This window comes from Cricetulus griseus (genome assembly GCF_003668045.3).
Source record: "Cricetulus griseus strain 17A/GY chromosome 1 unlocalized genomic scaffold, alternate assembly CriGri-PICRH-1.0 chr1_0, whole genome shotgun sequence".
NCBI classification, from domain to species: Eukaryota; Metazoa; Chordata; class Mammalia; order Rodentia; family Cricetidae; genus Cricetulus; species Cricetulus griseus.
The window spans coordinates 89,516,180-89,534,262 of NW_023276806.1; the positions used below are offsets into that span (position 1 = coordinate 89,516,180).

At 42.6% G+C, this 18,083-nt stretch overlaps 1 protein-coding gene across 2 annotated transcripts in view; it reads left to right on the top strand.

Annotated features, from left to right (window-relative positions):
- Positions 1-13,043: 13,043 nt before the first annotated feature.
- Gpr149 (G protein-coupled receptor 149) overlaps positions 13,044-18,083 on the top strand; it is a 72,888-nt gene continuing 67,848 nt past the window's right edge. For both annotated transcript variants that reach the window (XM_027391708.2, XM_035450784.1), the window contains exons 1-2: positions 13,044-14,021; positions 14,918-15,110. In XM_027391708.2, the coding sequence (XP_027247509.1) occupies positions 13,044-14,021; positions 14,918-15,110 (1,171 nt within the window). The remainder of the gene's footprint in view (positions 14,022-14,917; positions 15,111-18,083) is intronic.

Genomic DNA, 18,083 nt, shown 5'->3' on the forward strand with positions numbered 1-18,083 from the left:
CCAGGAATGGAAATGGCATGAACTCCCGAACTAATTGGGGGCATGAGGGTGGGGGGGGGAAGGAGCTGCTACAATAAGAGCAAGAGAAGAGGAGAAGAGGAGAGGAAATGGAGGGGCAGAAACATTGAGTTGGGGGAAGAATAGAGGAAAGAGAGCAAGATGAGAGAAACGATATCAGAGGGAGCCACTGTAGGCCCGAGAAGGGATCAGGAACCAGGGAGATCTCCAGAGACCTACAAGGATGACACGATCTGACAATCCAGGCAATGGTGGAGAGGATAACCTAAAAACCCTCCCCCTAAAATGAGATTGATGACTTCTCTTTATGCCATCCTAGAGCCCTCACCCAGTGGCTGATGGAAACAGAGACAGACATCCACAGATATACAATGAGCCGAAATCGGGAATTTAGTTGAAGAGAGGGAGGAATGAAGAACGAAGGGGTCTGTACTAGGATGGAGAAACCCACAGGAACTGTTGGCCTGAACAAGGGAGAGCACATCGACCCCAGATGCTGTCCAGGAGGCCTGTACAAGACTGATCCAGACCCCAGAACATAGATGTCAATAAGGAGGCCTCTGCACTCCAGGGAGCCTCTGGTAGTGGATTAGTATTTTTCCCTGGTGCAAAAAGGGACTTTGAGAGCCCATCCCATATGAAGGGTTACACTCTGGCCCTGGACACATGGGGAAGGGCCCAGGATCAGCATAGGAAGACTTGGTGGACTTTGCTGAGCTCCCGTTGAGGGCCCTACCCTGCCTGGGGAGTAGTGGGTGGATGGGGTTGGGGGGATGGGCTGGGGGTGGGGGAGAAAGTTTGGGGGTGAGGGGAGGGAGAGGGAGAAGGGACTTGAAATAAGCTTGTTCCCTAACTAGAACTAATAAAATAAAATAAAATTAAAAAAAAAAAAAAAAAGAACTGAAAAAAAAAAAAAAAACCCATACACAATAAATATGATAATAATAATAATCACTCTTCCAGGGCCTGAGAGACTGCTCAGTGGTTAAGATACATGTACTAAAGCCTAATGACCTAAGTCACATGTCTGAAGGAAAGAACCTGACTCCCACAAACTGTTCTCTAACCTCTACATAGGCATCTATGTGCACGCCTCTTCTCCACACAACACAAATAAACATGATTTTAATAGAAAACACTGAGAATGGAGCAATGACTCATCAACTAAATGATCATGCAGCCCTCTCATAGGAGCTGCATTTGGTTCCCAGCACACACACACATTCGCCAGCTTACAACCACAACAAAATCCAGTACCAGGGGATCTGATACTGCTGATCCTTGAGAACACCTAACCTCATATTCTTATACCCACACAGATACACATCTATTTATAATTAACAATAAAATAATTATTTTTGAAAAGCAGCAAAGAAAACTTGACGCTCCTCCAGGTAAATTTGCTATGTGGACAGGTGAGAATCACACAATTATCATAGTCATGATCTATGTCCAGAATTAACAGAGACTACTGGTAACTAAATCTTTTCTGTCTACCTTTTATATATATATGCATTCATTTATATATATGCACATATGTAGGAACAAATGTACAAATACATCACCCTTGTTCTTTGTCTTATCCATCTTGCAAGCAGAAAAAATTTAGAATTGTCCATATGAGAGGCCTTTAAAACAACCCTAGTGAATATTGAGAGCTGCCTGTGCTTTAACATTGTGTTTGTAAGGTCCCCAAAGTTTAGATTCATCAAATTAGTCTCTCTTACCTAGGGACAAATTAAATTGTATCATTGTCACCTGAAAGTGTTAAGAAATTATAGGATTCTAATTAGACATTGAAAGACAAGAAAATAAGCCACAGAATTTCAGCCTTCTTATAATGTAAACCAATAGTCACTTTTTGTAAACCTATCAGCTGAGGCATAGTATGCATGCATCTTATGTAACCTAAATATACAAAGAATTTTATACTGTACCACACACATAACATACAGTATATAGTATATTAATAACTATTAATGTAATATGTCATAGTAACAATACATTTTATATAATGTAACATATATATCATTAGAATTAATATGTGTTATGTATTACAAATATATATTTAATATAGCTACAGTTGTAAAATTCAGACTTTTTTATGTCAGATGTATAGGCCTATAAGCTGAATAATTTACCAGGATTTTCATTAGAACTGTGAAGATGAGTTAGTAAACATATTAGGTTGGGCCCCAAAACACTATATTCCTAGAAACAGAGAAATATTATAGTTTTGCAATTAATTTTATTTCTTTATGATATAGGACTGGAGAGATAGTTCAAAGGTTAAGAGTATGTACCAGTCTCCCATAAGACTCAAACTGGAGTCCCAACACCTATATCTGGCAGCTCACCACTGCTTGTAACTCCAGCTCAAAAGGTCCTGCACCCTTGTCTGCCTCCATGAGCACTTTCATTCATGTTCCAACACCTCTACACAAAGCATATATGTACTAACATAATTAAAAATAAATTTCTTAAAGTTTCATAGAAAACCTTTACAATATTTAATGGATTATAAAATACATTTCATACACAATGTTATATGAAACTTTTGAGTTTTTAACAGATATATAAGGTCTTATAATGCATATAAATTATTTTATAGTATAGATTCAATGCATTATAAAACCTTCAAACATTCTTTTTCAAATACAAAAAAGTATAAATAAAAATTTTGGAAAATTAGGTTTTTCAACATGCTTTCCAAGAAATAGAAAAGAAATAAGGCTTCATGACTCTTCACATGCATCATGAGTATACCCAAGGAAGGACTGCTCAAAAGGAATTGTTAGAAAATGCATGTCAGAACATAAAAACCAAAGGGTGGTGTGGTACACACCTCTAATCCCAGCACATGGGAGGCAGAAGGAAGCAGATCTTTGTGAATTTGAGGCCAGCCATGTCTACAGAGTGAGTTCCAGGTCAGGCTACAAAGCTATGCAGAGAAATCATGTCTTGAAAAACCAAAAGAACATGAAAACCAAATTATCATTTTAAGGTCTGTCTCCACTCCTTACTAAGCAAGTGGTCAGGGATAGATAAGTTAATTTATCTGTGATTGTCTTCTCACTTAGGAAATGTGGACAATAGTATATGTGAGCATGTTAGAATGAACGTGGGGACCATCAGTAATGATCAACTCCAAACTCAATAGTTCACATGAACATCCTCTCTCTTGCTAAGCTTTCCACAGACAGGTCCATCTGGTTCTCCAGGAGATCATAGACCTGCCATTATCTTAACAGTCTCCTCTGCTTAAACAAGCCATCACTTCAGACAGAAGGCACAGAGAACTCAAACATTAGCTCACTTGTGTTTATACCTTTTATTGACACTGTTCATTGTTGTGAAGCAGGAAGAAAAGAAAATAATAAAGTTAAACTGATCTTTTAAAAAATCATCCAATTTAGAAATGGAAGGTCTCTCTCTACCCCTTTACGATGTAGAAGCAGACACACAGAGAAAATTTAAATATTTCTTAAGTTATCCACCTGCAATATCAGGATCTGAGGTCAAAGTCAGGGGTGCTTCTAGATCACTCCTAGCTGCAGCTCCATGGGCAATTTTTGTAAGTATGTTGAACATCCTTGCAGGTAACATACAGAGACCAGGCAGCCTGGTAGTAGTGTGTGCCTTTTCCAAATTTGTACTTAACAGAAAATGCAGAACTAATGATGATAATAGGGAGACTGTTACAGGCCTAAAAGTATATTGTAGCAGCTGTTTATTAATTTCTATTCATTATTTCTTAACAACACGATGCTTATTGTCTAAACCAACTGAAATTCCCAAATTAAATGTCATATCAAAAATGATATTTATGCCTTGACAAGACAAGGTCTATGACAAGAAGCCAATTGACAGGCATATATATATATATATATATATATATATATATATATATGTATATATATATGTATATATATATATATATGTGTGTGTGTGTGTGTGTGTGTGTGTGTGTGTGTGTGTGTGTGTATGTGTGTGTATACATATTATTCTTTCTTATATTATATCCCACCTTCAGGTTCCAGTCCCTCCTGTCCTCCCAGTCCCTCCCCACCATCTCCCCTTTCTCCTAGATCTACTACTCCTCTGTTTCCCTTCAGAAAAGAGCAGGCCTCCCATGGATATCAACCAAATATGGCAAGAAGTTATAAGATTAGGCACACACCCTCAAACGAAGACTGGACTAAGCAACCCATTAGGAGGAAAAGGACCCCCAAAATAGGCAAAAGAGTCAGAGGAAGACCCTGAACCCCTGTTTTTTAAGGTGTATTATATTTTCCAAATCATGTAAAATAATAGGTGCATTGCTATCAATAGGGGGAGCTAGAAGGCACAGTTATACGCTTCAGGTGGCTCTTGATTCCATTTGCTGACTGAAGGGCAAAATTAAACAATCAGCATGCCAAAATAATTGAGCTGCCTACTGTGTAAGTTGAAGGGGGTGCCTGGCAAAGACTAATGCAATTACTTCCCACTTAAACAGTTCAGTGTTGCTTCAGTTATTCCACAAATGACAGGACTGATGGCAGAGGGCAGTCCTATGGCCATGTCATTTACCTAAACCAGTGTCCTTTCCTGTGTCCCTCCTCTACTTCCATCTGACCCTCGGATGCAGAGAAGGGAATGCACTGAGCGTGAATCCTGCCCTAAAAAGTCCTGAGAAATAAATAAGGACTAGAACTATTGCACTCAGCTCCTTGGCTGAGCTGTCTTCCCATTTTGCCTAACAGTCAATTCAGAAATACAGCTATTGTCCCCAACATCCCAAACAATTTGATTAAACATGCTGTTGTTTTTCCTCTTTTTTTCATGGATTGATTTTCCTTTTAGGATCTACATAATATCATCTAAACTTATGAATGACTGGAAATGCAGTTCATTCAGATGGCAGTCTGATCACATGGTGACTTGACAGAAAACAGAAACTAAAACTACCAATTACTTGGCATGATTTTGTTTATCTTAAGGAGGACTATAATGACGTTCCTAAATTCATTTTTTAAATTTAAGTGTCATAATATCTGTACTGTGAATGGGTATGGCAAGATAATACAGTATTCCTTACAACAAAGTCAGAGAAATTGTCATTTCTATCTCTTTGAACATATAATTTCCACATGTGGAAATTTCAGGATCTTCTTAACTACTCTATATTACACAGTCTAAAGTTACTATACTAGAAAACACTAGAACATCCCCTTCTGTCTGTATTTCAATACATATTACCTAACCTTTCTACACTTCCTCTTTCCCTTCTGCCCTTGCCTCTGGAAACTATTCTACACCATGCTTTACAGGTCCACACTGCTTTGTTTCCACAAGTGACTGAGCTTGCAGAAGCTTTCTGAAGGGACTCTAGCCAGCTCAAGCATGCGTGGCAAGTGCGGCTCTGGCAGGCCTTGCCCTTCTCTCCCATACTCTGTCTTGCTAAAAAAAACATTAGATTATATTTGTAAATCTATCCACCAAGATCTATTCCTTATTTGGCCACTTCCTCCTCCTGGGGCTGACTACCAAGATCCAGCTATTAAAGTGTTGAAGTCCAGCAATCAGAGGTTCCCTTTGGCTCACCTAATTAACATGCCCAATTGAAATTAAACACCTCCTCCTAAGGAGGGAGGGTTCTCATTTAACCTTTATAAACGGCCATTTTCCTATGTGCCAGGTCTGTCTCTTTATTCAGAGGCAGTCCTTTGTCCCTCAGGACAAATACCCCTGCCCCTCTCCCTTGTTCCCTTCCCCCTCTCCTTACTCCTCTATGACCTATCTTTGTCTCTTATCCACTGCCCTCTGTCTCTCTGGGCAAATAAATCACCTTTGTGCTGAGAACTTGGCCTTGAGGGTCCTGAACTGATACTTTTTCTTTCATTTTCCTTCTGAACAATTTCTTTTTATAAAAAAGAAATCTGGCATATTTTATTCATTTCAAAGAATTTGTTGATATTCTTCCTTTAATGGAAAATTGGCATATAGTAGATTCTTCTGAATTGAAACATTCCCTCCAGGAGGGAGCTAGAAAAAAGCTCATGAGATTCTGGAGGTAAGCAAGCTTCTCTATGTCTGGGAGAACTGAAACTTGCCAGATTCCTGGGTACTGACTGTTCCACTAGCCCTAACCACCAGGCTACAGAAGCATCAGACACTTTACTGGAGAGCGAGACTAACCAGGGGGGCTGCAGACAGGAGGCTCTTAGACCTGTCAAGCTGCCTGTAAGCAATACAGAGAGCCCTTCGGATGCTGCTTCTGTGGGTCCTCACCTGTAGGAGGTAGGCTTCTCAGTGACCTTCCTCATTTTGTATCATCCCTGCTCCTGTATTATCCCCTCCCCCATTCCCATTATTAACCCCAATAAAAGCTCTTTAGTTCATCAACTTGGAATTTGACTCAGTTTTTCCTTTAATTGTTGTTTCCCTTCCTGGCATGAATATATGCATGTGTTATGTCTCCATAGAAAAAAGTCTCTCATACAACATCAGATGTTCAGACAGGGACCTAATGGATGAAAGGTGCGTTAGGGTGGAGTGATTTCCTGATTCTTGCTAAAGTTGCAAGATATCCTATTGATGTTGATCCATATAAGGGGGTAGCATCCAATGGGAAATCCTGATATGGCTACCTTTCTCCAAATGGTATACGACAGTATGCTTCCTCATTATGGTCTTGTTGTGCGGCTCCTACAATGGTGCTGAAACATGCAACCCAGGCTTAGTTCTATCCAGATGGAAATTCTGGGTGGGAAGTCCTTGGAGATTTTCCATCCTGGTAGGGCTTTTTTCCTGTATATGCTGTGAAATTGTGTGCTGAGTGAGTACAGAGACATCCTGAGAAAGATTGAAGGTTTAGAGCAAATTTTGTTGGCTTTGATTGTGGCCAGTAAGAGACAAGAGTATCTGCAAGCTACAACAGCAGTTGCCTGGTCCCTGAAATGGATAGTCAGAAACGATTTTGAAGAATTTGTGTAAAGGAAATGTAGCTATTATCCTCTGTGAGTAACTGGGTTGGTAACTTGGGGGGAAAAAAAGAGAAAGCATGGGATAGAAATATTGGTCTGATGTTTCTTAGAGCTGTGAGGATACAAGAAAGCAGTGCAAGTTAGATCTCTGCCAAAAAGTCAAAAACTAGGAATCTCTGGAAAGGGATAAACATTGAAGAGATGAGGCAGAAGTGATGTCCAGTTCACCAGGCAGGACAGAACTGTATTCACCAGACAGTTAAGGAAATTTATTCAACAGAGACTCTGAAGTGAGATGGAGCTTTAGTGGTTTTGGTAGGATCTGATCTTTGTGAAGTAGGAGAGTTTGCTAGGCCTGGAAGGAAAAGAAAACAGACTATGGGTCCTGTCCAAGTTACTAGAAAACCATTGTAGTAATATTTGTATTTTGCTGGAGTTCAGAGGAAGAAACTGACAGAAAGGTAACTGTTATGCTTGTGACTTTCTGTAAGGGTTAAGCCTGACCAGTTCTTCACTAAAAGAATTTTTTTGAAGGAGTGGAAGACAGAGGTACAGGTGGTCTTCAGTGTGCCTTCTGCTATGGAAGAAAAAGCTCCTGGGATAGCAACTACCCCAGATGTTCTCTGTCAGAGTGCCCAAGGTAGCCTATAAGTGAGGATGATCAGAGGCCTCACGTCCAATTACAGACTGATTGCCCCTCTATTAGTCAAATTACTTGGGCTCATTGGTGGAGCCAAATGTACCTTAATTCATGGCAACCCCTAAAAGCACCAGGAACAATGGCTGTAGTGGATGGATATGGGGATAAAATAGTACAGTTAAAAATGACCAAGCTTGTCCTAGGTATAGACAATAATCCCCTCAGAGTAAACTATGTACACTGTTTCCTAGAAAAAAAGAAAAAGAGAGGAGACAGAAAGAAGAAACATCAGGGTTGGAGAGATGACTCAGCAGCTAAAAGCACTGTTTTTCTTCCGGAGAACCCAAGTTCAATTCCTAGTACCTAAATGGTGGTTCACAACCAGTTCTGGGGATCAGACACCTCCTTCTTCTGATATTTGTAGGCACTAGGCATGTGCATGGTACATAAAAACCATACATGCAGGCAAAAACAATAGTACATATAAAATAAATAAATCTAAAAAAGTGTGCCTGTGAGTGTGGGCTCTGTGTGTGTGTGTGTGTGTGTGTGTGTGTGTGTGTGTGTGTGTGTGTGTCTGTGTGTGTGTCTGTGTGTCTGTGTGTGCGCGCACACAGAGGATAGAGGTCCATCATTTGGCCTGGGGCTATCACAGAAGCCAGGCCTGGGGGAAAAGAGACAGAGAGAGAGGTGGGGGTTGGGGCAATGAGAATGGCTACAGTTGTTAAGGCCAATAGTCTGCCAGACTCTGGATAGAATGTAGATACTGGATAGAATGTAGATACTGGATAGAATGTAGACACTGGATAGTATGTAGCCGGGTGGGAGGAAAGAGAGCAGAGTGAGGAAATACTGGACCAAAGCAAGACCAAAAACCAAAAACCAGCTAGGCAAACTCTGAACTCTGCATCACCATATCAGATGTCAAAGCGCTCTTCAGATCTCCAACTACTTTGAGGTTGTTGAACACACTTCTTTCTTTTTAGCTCCACACACTGTTAGCAACTTTCAGGTGCTCCATGATTCTGGGGTCTCTAACATCTTGGAGTCCCCAACACAATCCAAGCTTCAACTTCACATCTTCACACAATGACTTGTGTTGACCTCCATTCAGGGACATCCCTGACATACCCTGGCCTCAGCAGTGAAGGGACCAGCTCCCCATTGCGGCAGCCATAACAGCCAGACACGTGCTTTTCTGACCTTGCCTTGGTCTCTAGAGGTTAGGTGCCTGCCTCGTGGCAAGGAACTAATCAGAAGTTAGCTGGTGGTGGTATGCTTTACGGCTCTGGGTGGGCTTTATGGACAAGCGCTCAGCAATGACTCGCAGAGCATAGCAACCACCCTGGGAGGGCCTATGGGCCATAACAACCAATTGGCCTATCAACAAAGGGCAAACCCTCCAAGCCTGGAGGCACACCAATCCTGAGCCTGTGCGTACCCCAAGACACTCCCCTTACGTTGTCCTATAAGATCTCTATGCAGCCCATTCGAGCTGTCTTTGCTAGCCATCTGCCATGGTGGGTGGGTGAAAGACCCAAGCTAACGTGGGGTTAGCTTGTTAAACAACAATAAAGCCTCATGCAGTTTGCGTCAAGCTTCCAACTCAGCCTGGTGATTGGGGTGGCCGCCGTCCTGGGCTAAGATCCTGAAAGCCTGAGCTTTCCGGGGGTCTTACAGCAGCTTTCCTTAGTTGCAGAGGAAAATTCCATAATCTCTTTCTTGTATCCTTGACTCTAAGGCTAGAATAACGTGTCTGAAGCTGCCAAGTTTTTCTGCTGGCTGGGGCTGGACCATGGCCCCCTTTTTCAAATATACTTTTACCAGCTTTCTGTTTTCAATGATTTCCTTCACTATCTAAGCTTGACTGATCTAGAACTTGCTCTGCAAACCAAGCTGGCCTTGAACTCAAGGATCTACCAGGCTCTGCCCTCCAAGTGCTGGGATTAAAGATTTGCTCCTCCATTCCTGGCCCTAAGGTTTTTAGACTAGAGCAAAAGGCAGCCACATTCTTCATCACAATATCATAAGAACAATCTATAGGCAATATATTAATATTCTTCTCTGAAATACCTTAAGCAGGCAGACATGGTGCTGGAGAGGTAGATAAGAGTTTCAGTAGTCAGCAGGAAAAGACAGCAACTTGGGCCACTCCCTATAAGCCTATGGGAGGCATTTTCATTCAACCCACTGTGGGAAGCTGTGTTTTCCGGGCTGCAGTCGATGCAGCCCAAGGTTTGTACCTGAGAGGGGGAGTATGGCTAAAGAAAAGCTAGCCACAGATGGTAAAGGAAAGAAGGGAGACACATAATAGAATCAGGAGGGCAGATTCAGTTAGTACTGAATTGCCATGAGTTTATTTTTCACCACTCTTATGTACCTTAATCAAAAAGGGGAACATGGTAACATGTATATGGAGCAAACAGACATTTCTTCCTCTTTATTCTAAGGGTTTAGTAACCACACCTCAGACCAGGTCTGTTGTTATTTAGAATAAGACAGCGAAGACCAAGATGGAACATTGTACTATAGCCACACCTTTGACCTTTAGGTCTTATGACTTGCTGAGGACAGTTTTGAACTCTGTGCCCTTGAGCCAAGATGGAATGGAGCCATCTTATGGCCACCGACAACCCACCACACAGGGGTAAGTCATGTCAGAATTGCAGAACTCCAGAAAAGACAACCAGATACCATTGTATTTCTACCTAACATACAACCCCTGGAGCCTGGTTAATTGAAAGAAAGAATGGACTCTTGAAACAACAATTGATAAAATGGACACAGTATCAAGCTGCCCTCTAAATCTGTTTCTATTTCATCATGGGTAATGCAGTTCTTAGTCCTTGTTAGACAAGTTTCTCAGTGCAGTGGATGGCAGTTAACACAGAAACACACACTGGGGTAAGTTTAGGGAATCAATGTGCTCAACCACAAATAGGACAACAGTATCATACCTATCACTGAAGGAGGAGCAGAAAGAGTATAAAGACCAGGACTTTGCATAACCCAACTACTGTAATCATGAACTCACATCATCTGTGGTTACATGCACAAGACCCCAACAATAACATGCCAGTCAGTATTCAGCATGGAGGGAAAGTGACTCATAAGCCCCCAACTCAAGCTGAAGCACTATAGCTGAGGAACTGTTGACAGTTGATTTCTGGGGAAATGATAGCTTTAATGAAGGGTGTGGCCCCTGGTAGGTGGACTGCACCCCACTGAATGGTCCCATATACATGAACACATGGGCAGCACAAATTGGACTCAGTGAGTTAGAACAAAATAAAAGAACACAAAAAGGGAGGTAGTCAAGAGGTGGAAAGTTGATCTAGGAGGAGTGGGGGATAGATATCATAAAATATACTGAATGCAAGCACAAAATTCTCAAATAATTAATTTAAAACATTGCATATATTTTGAAAAATAAGCAGCTCAGGCACTTAAGTGTAGGAGATACCCTGAACCAGTGGAAAAAGGCACCCCTAGAGGCCATAAGCTTGTTAAATAAAAATCCTAGTGCCTGAGGAGGGTTACAGTGGGTTACTTTGTTACAGGGCCTTGAGGGCCCACAAACCATCAGTGCTATCGCTGTTGCTGCCAACTTCATGCCACTAGATAGTGAGACCCTATTGCTGAAGACACAACATATTTTGGTTGCAGGACATGGAGAAATAAATCGGGGACTGAGCTACAAGCTCCCTACTTACAGGCTTATAATGCCAGAAGGTACCATTCGGGCTGCTGGGAAAGCATCATCACCAATACTACTGCTTGGCAATGTATTCTATGTGCTAAAAACAAAAGACAGGATGTGTCTACTTGTGCCACAATGGTACAACTATCTTGGGAACAATGAACAATTTGGAACTCCACATCAGTCACATCTGGGGAGGTCATATGCCCTAGTGGGGGAAGCAACTGCTATTATTTTATTAAAAGTATGTGATGTGCCCAGCAAACTGTCATCTAAACGTTTGTGCTTATGCCAGTAGGTCGCTGTTGCTTTCAGTGGAAATCTACCATGGAGGGAAACTTCCTTTTGCAATACATGGTGTACCTCAGAGACTCATAACCACTAGTGAAAGTCCTAAGTGACTGTTACTATGGCATAGTGGCCCATGCTTAGTCATAGACGAAAGAGATGGAGTGTTGTATAGCTGTCTATTGGATTCCTCAGAATTGAAACATTCCCTTCAGGGGGGAGGCTCTTGACACCCTGGAGGTAAACAAACTTCTACACATCTGAGAAAGCTGAAACTGGCAAGATTTACATGTCCCCCCCCTCCTTACCGTGACAGAAAAAGGAAACAATTGGAAGAGGAGTCTCTGGCCAGGTGGGCTGCCTACAGAAGATTCACAGAATGCCTGAAAGCTGTACTGGTCACCTGTGTTGGGATGGGCTTTTCAGTGATGCAGTTGTTTTGGAGCCAACCCTGTTCCTGTAAGTAACCCCAATAAACACTCACTAGTTAGCCAAGTTGGACTTTGGTGCAATCATTACTTTGGCCTGCTGGGGTTCCCTTAGTGGGGTGAGTAGACCTGCATGTGTAGTATCTCTCCGGGGAGAGCCTCTCACACAACCGGAGCCCAGATAAGGATAAGGATTTCAGCTATTGGCTATTGGCGTAGCTTAGACCTCTTGGTGGTGATTTCCATAGTTCACATCAAGCCACAGCAAGTGTTTGGACTGGTTTTATATGCCAAAATCAAAAAGCATATAGAGGCTTGTTTCATATCAAAAGGCTTGTTTCATATAAGCCATGCAGAGAAGAGAAGCTCCAAATCATTTTGTTGCAGCTCTGAACTCTCTCCCTGCTTCTCTCCTGCTTGCAGCTGACTCCTCCTTCCTGCAGCTCCCAGGATCGCAGACTGATTAAAGAACACAAAGGTTTAGTGGGAGCCTGTGCTCAGGCTCCCTATGACTGGCTTTGGTTCTCTCTCTCTCTCTCTCTCTCTCTCTCTCTCTCTGAGCTGAAACCTACCTGACAACCTTTGCCTTTGAATCCAGCTCTGGAAACAGATGCATCATTTTATTGTCCTCCCAAGTGATCTCATCAAGCTAGAGATGCTCCTTGGGAAGGACCCTCAGCATCCATGCGTGGGGACTTTGCAATCTGCCTGAGGAGTTTCTGCTTTCTTGTCTGCAATTTGGTGGTGGGAGGAAGTTTTCCGTTGATTTATTTACTTAAAATATTGAAAAGTTTCTTTTTGACGCCTGAAATGGATCCCAGTTTTAAAATATGGGTTGAGTCAGATCTTTCTAACTGAGACACGTCTGACCATTGCCTGCTGAACGAGCACATGGAACATCTAGAGAAACTTGGCAGGAGAAATAACATCTGATTAGCAACTCTCACGCTTTGAGAAAATCATCAGACTCGTTGAAGAGGGGAATTAAAATATTAAGGACAATGGCTTTCCTTCTCAGCAACTTAACAAATGACTCTAACCTGTGGAAAGTAAGTCACAATTCTACGGACCTTGGGAATTCGTCAGCAACTCTGAATCTTTCTCTTTTTTGCCTCATCTGTTTAATGACTCTCGCAGCTCTGGTGGGCAGCATTTTCTCACTGTTTTCCCTGCTGACCATGCAAAACAGAACTGTTGTGTCCATGCTTGTGGCTTCCTGGTCCGTGGATGATCTCTTAAGCGTCTTGTCAGTGGCCATCTTCATGTATTTGCAGTGGCCAAAAGAGGCTCCAGGCTACTTCCAGTCTCTGTGCACCACCTCTGCCTTACTCTATTTATGCCAGGGCCTCTCCAGCAACTTGAAGGCGACTCTTATAGTCTTCTACAACTTTTACACGATGCACAGGACAGTGCCGAGTCAGTCAGCTTCCTTGCGATCAGGACAGGTGCTTGGTGTGGCATTGACTGTGTGGGCAGTCAGCCTGCTGCTGGCCGCGCTCCCACTGTGTGGCTGGGGCGTCTTCGTGCGCACGCCCTGGGGCTGCTTAACCGACTGCTCCAGTCGCTATGTGCTGCTCCTCTTCGCGGTGTACGCTTCCGCCTTTGGGCTCCTGGCCGCTCTCTCTTTCCCTCTCACTCACCAGCTGCTGTGTTCCGAGGAGCCGCCGAGACTCCACGCCAACTACCAGGAAATTTCCCGTGGCGCCTCCACTCCTGGGACCCCTGCTGCTGGGGGAAGAGTGCTCTGTCTGTCGCCAGAGGATGTTGCGATCCCGGCTCTGCGATGTGCTGGGGGATGCTCCCCGAGCTCCGACACGGTGTTTGGCCCAGGTCAGTCTGCTGCCTCCGGCTCTGGAGCCAGCAGGCTAGAGAATCCCGGGACTCCCCATGGCACCAGCAGCTTCCCAGTGAGCCTGGCACAGAAGCGCTTTGCTTTGATCCTAGCGCTGACGAAAGTCATCCTTTGGCTGCCCATGATGGTGAGTACATTACCATGCGCGGGTGTGTGTGCTGAGCCCAGACGCGGGTTTGGGGAGCCACCCAAAGCTGCGCGGGTAAGTCCGCTCCCAAAGGCATCTGTTGGAGCTGAAGACACGCCTGGAGGAAAGCAGTTCACCTGGGGACGAGTTAGCCACCAAGCCTTGGCTACTAAGTATTTCTCAATCTAAGAAGGGTGGGGAGCCTTTTCGATCAGAGGAGACTTGGTTTTCCTTGATCATAGTCAAAGATGTTCTCCCTTCAGGCAAAATCTGGGTGTATTCAGAAAGAGAGGGGGGAACTAAAATGATTTTTCTTTCAACCTTCTGTAGCCCAGTTTTATCCCTTGTTTCCTCTTGCCTGGTAGGGACACCGCCCACATCCATCACCTAGAGACAGAAAGGTGTGACCCAACGTAGGGGAGGGAGCGAGGAAGGAGAGAGGAGGAAAATTAGCTTTGCTTCCCGGCTTCCTGGAGTGAGGTGGGAGGAGCGGTGGCGCTTGCTGTGACCAGAGCACCAGGGTGGAGACCTGGAAACAAGTGACAAATCCTCTGAGTGTCTAGTACAGGTCCCACGGGTTCCTGCCCCCTTCCCTGCATAGCATCTCTAGGTTATAGATGTACTGCCTCCCGGGGTAGAGATTTCAAAGGGCAGCCGGTGCAGACCGAGCTTTGAGAAAGGAACCACTACCCCCAGTCTGCTCCGGTGCACCGAAGTGTGTCCCATGCATTCCCATGATCCTGCCGCCAAAGTCCCAGGGTGTAGCCCAGAAACAGAGCTGCTATTGATCAAGAAAGGGGGCATGGATAGAAGACTTCAGCGGAGTAAGGGCTGTGAGAAAGGCTTCGAAAGTGGGAAAGAGGAATGGCTTAAGTCTGAAGTTCTTTGCCTTTCAGATCCACATGGTGGTAAAACACGTGGTGGGGTTTCAGAGCCTTCCTGTCGATACGCTCAGCTTTCTGCTAACCCTGCTGGCCAGCGTTGTAACCCCAGTGTTTGTGTTGTCCAAACGCTGGACCCACTTGCCTTGTGGCTGCGTCATCAACTGCCAGCCAGACGCCTACTCCGTTGCATTGGATGGGAAAAAGTGTAAGTCCTCCACAGTGACGGAGGGAGGGGGAACTACGCCTCCACTCAAATACAGCCAAGTGGACTATGAGAAAGTTAGCGCGATGGGGTGTGAGGATCCTAGGACAAGTGCACATGGTAAATAACGGGAAGAAAAGATAGAATTTTAGCTTAGTGTTGGAGTTGGTTTTAAACAACCCTGAGAAGTATTTATTCATTCGTGACATTTTTAGGTAAGAAAGGGGTGTGGAGGAGGCCCATTCAACTCAGCCCTTTGATGTCAACACAGATCCTTATATGTTAGCTTCTTCCTCACTTGTAGCTCACAGTAGAAAACTCAATCCCTCTTCCCAAGTCTACATGAGAGGAGCAGAATTGCTGAGCAGCCTGAGTTTGAAAAACGATAAACTCCCCAAAGAGCTTAAAACTCCCTCCCTGAGCTATAACCCATTCTTATTCAGTAAAACAGTAAAAAAAAGGTGTTTTCATTATTTTGATGCCTATTTTCCCCTAAGATACTGGAAAAGTTTTGTAGTGTCTGAAAATAGTCCCCCAGTAAATGTTCATTGTTCCCAGGCTGTTGGAAACACATTGCATCCCTAACACCTATCAATAAGCAAAAAATCCCCAAACTTAAAAAGTGGGGTTTTCTGGCTGTCCTTGTTTTTGCACCCAAGATTCTACCCATGCTGTTCACTTTAAGAAGTTGTTTCTGTTGCTAGAAGGGGGGAAAGGAAGGCAATTGTTTCTGTATTCATTCAGAGGCTGCAGGATTAGAGAGAGTAGGCCTGACCATATCATTTGATTAAAAGAAACAGTGTGATTCTTACTGCTCTCAATGAAAAGATAACATGGACAGAAAACAGGACAAGACCTCGAATGGGCTGTGTATTTTGATCCACTAAAAATAAAAGGGCATTTTTGTCATTCTAGACCAAAGGTATGCACTAGACTGAAAAAACTGCATGATTCTTTAGTGTATAATCAGTTAACTTCTGCTAAATGTCCCTCGCACTGAATAAGCAAGTCTATTTTCTTTAACAGAGAAGAAAGATTAAATAAAATCAGTTCATTTCAACTATTTTAGGGTTGTAAAAATTAAAGAATATCAAAGTATTTTTCTGCAACCAATTGAATAACAAGGTTTTTCTTATTAATTACTGGCCATTTTCATGTATTGATTATATTAAATTGCTGAATATCTAGATATTTCTAATTGATGAATATATTTCCATTGTTAAAAATGTCATTGTTTTATTGGTAAAATATGGCAAATTTATTTGCCTTTAAAGTAACTGTATAACTTAATAATGATGTGTTTCTAGAGATTAATAGCTAGAGTAATAACCACAGAAACAACTGATAGTAAATTATATGCACAATTTACAAAGGCATTTATCAGTAAGAAATTATTTACAAGCTGGTTCTAACAGTTGACAAATGTTACTGCTATGTTATTACATTAGTGCAGTGATTCTTTCTTATAAAATTTAAGATTGTGAGGGAGGCAAGCTCATGCCAATGGAAATGAAGTCTTGGTGAAGTGGGTTAGGCAAATATATTTAAGAACTGGGAAGTAGCCATATCAGAACTAATTAATGCCAAAGCAATGTTACCAGCCTCTCATTCAAATTACCAAGCAACCATTGCATCATCCACACTATACATGCTGGGAGAATCCATAGCCCGATTAGCAGAATCAGTGGTCACATCAGCACCACACTGGATATGAAAACAAGCTTTTCAAGACCAAAAGAATCACTTTCCCCTAAAATCACTATTACTTTTGTTAATGTTTATTTTAAAATTCCTAAAGAAAAATAGTTAGCTTTGAAAACATGTGGCATGTTTTCTTTTTCTTCTTTTCACATATGTAGTGTGCATGTGTGTATGCATACATGTTCACATGTATTTGCAGGTACATGTGTGTGATTGTGAAAGCCCAATGTTGATATTTGAAGCAGTCTTTGATTTCTCTCTATTATTATTATTATTAAGGCAAAGTCTTTTCAGTCAATCCAGAATTCGCCAATACAACTAGTGCTAGTGGGACTGATGCCTGTCTCTATTCCCAGATAAGCCTACTCATAGACCCAGCATTTGTGCTTGTTGTGGTTTCTGAGGTTCTGAACTCTGGTCCTCTTGCTCTGTGCCAAATGCTTTTAACTGTTGAACCATCCCCTTAATCCCTGAAGAAGGCCTACTTTAAAAAAGAAAAGAGTGGCTTTAAAAACAAAATGTTTCAATATCCCCCCTATCCTGCTCCCAGCCCCATCCCTCATGTTCTCATTCCCACCTGCCCTCAGTTTACTCAGGAGGTCTCTTCTATTTCCCCTTCGCAGGAAAACACATGTGTCACTTTTTTGGGCCTTCTTTGTTACATAGCTTCTCTGGAGCTGTGTATTATAGCTTGGTTCTCCATTATAGTTTATACCCATTTATGAGTGTGTACATACCATGTTTGTTTTTCTGGGTCTGGGTTACCTCACTCAGGATAATTTTTTCTACTTCTGTCCATTTGCCTGCAAATTTCATGATGCCAATTGTTTTCAACAGCTAATACTTTATTGTGTAATATGTTACATTTTCTTTGTCCATTCTTCTATAGAGAGATATCTAGATTGTTTCCAGTTTCTGGCTATTATGAATAGAATAGGCATGAATTTGGTTGAGCAAGAGTCCTTGTGATAGGATGAAGCATCCTTTGGGTGTATGCCCAAGAATTGTGTAGCTGGGTATTGAGGTAGATTGGTTCCCAGTTTTCTGAGAAATTGCCATATTGATTTCCAAAGTGGCTGGACAAGTTGGCACTCCCACCAGCAGTGGAGGAATGTTTCCCTTTCTTCACATCCCCTCCAGCATAAGTTACCATTAGTGTTTTTGTTCTTAGCCATTCTGACAGGTGTAAGATGGAATCTCAGAGTCATTTTGATTTTTATCTCTCTGATGCCTAAGTATGTTGAATATTTCTTCAAGTGTCTTTTGGCCATTTGA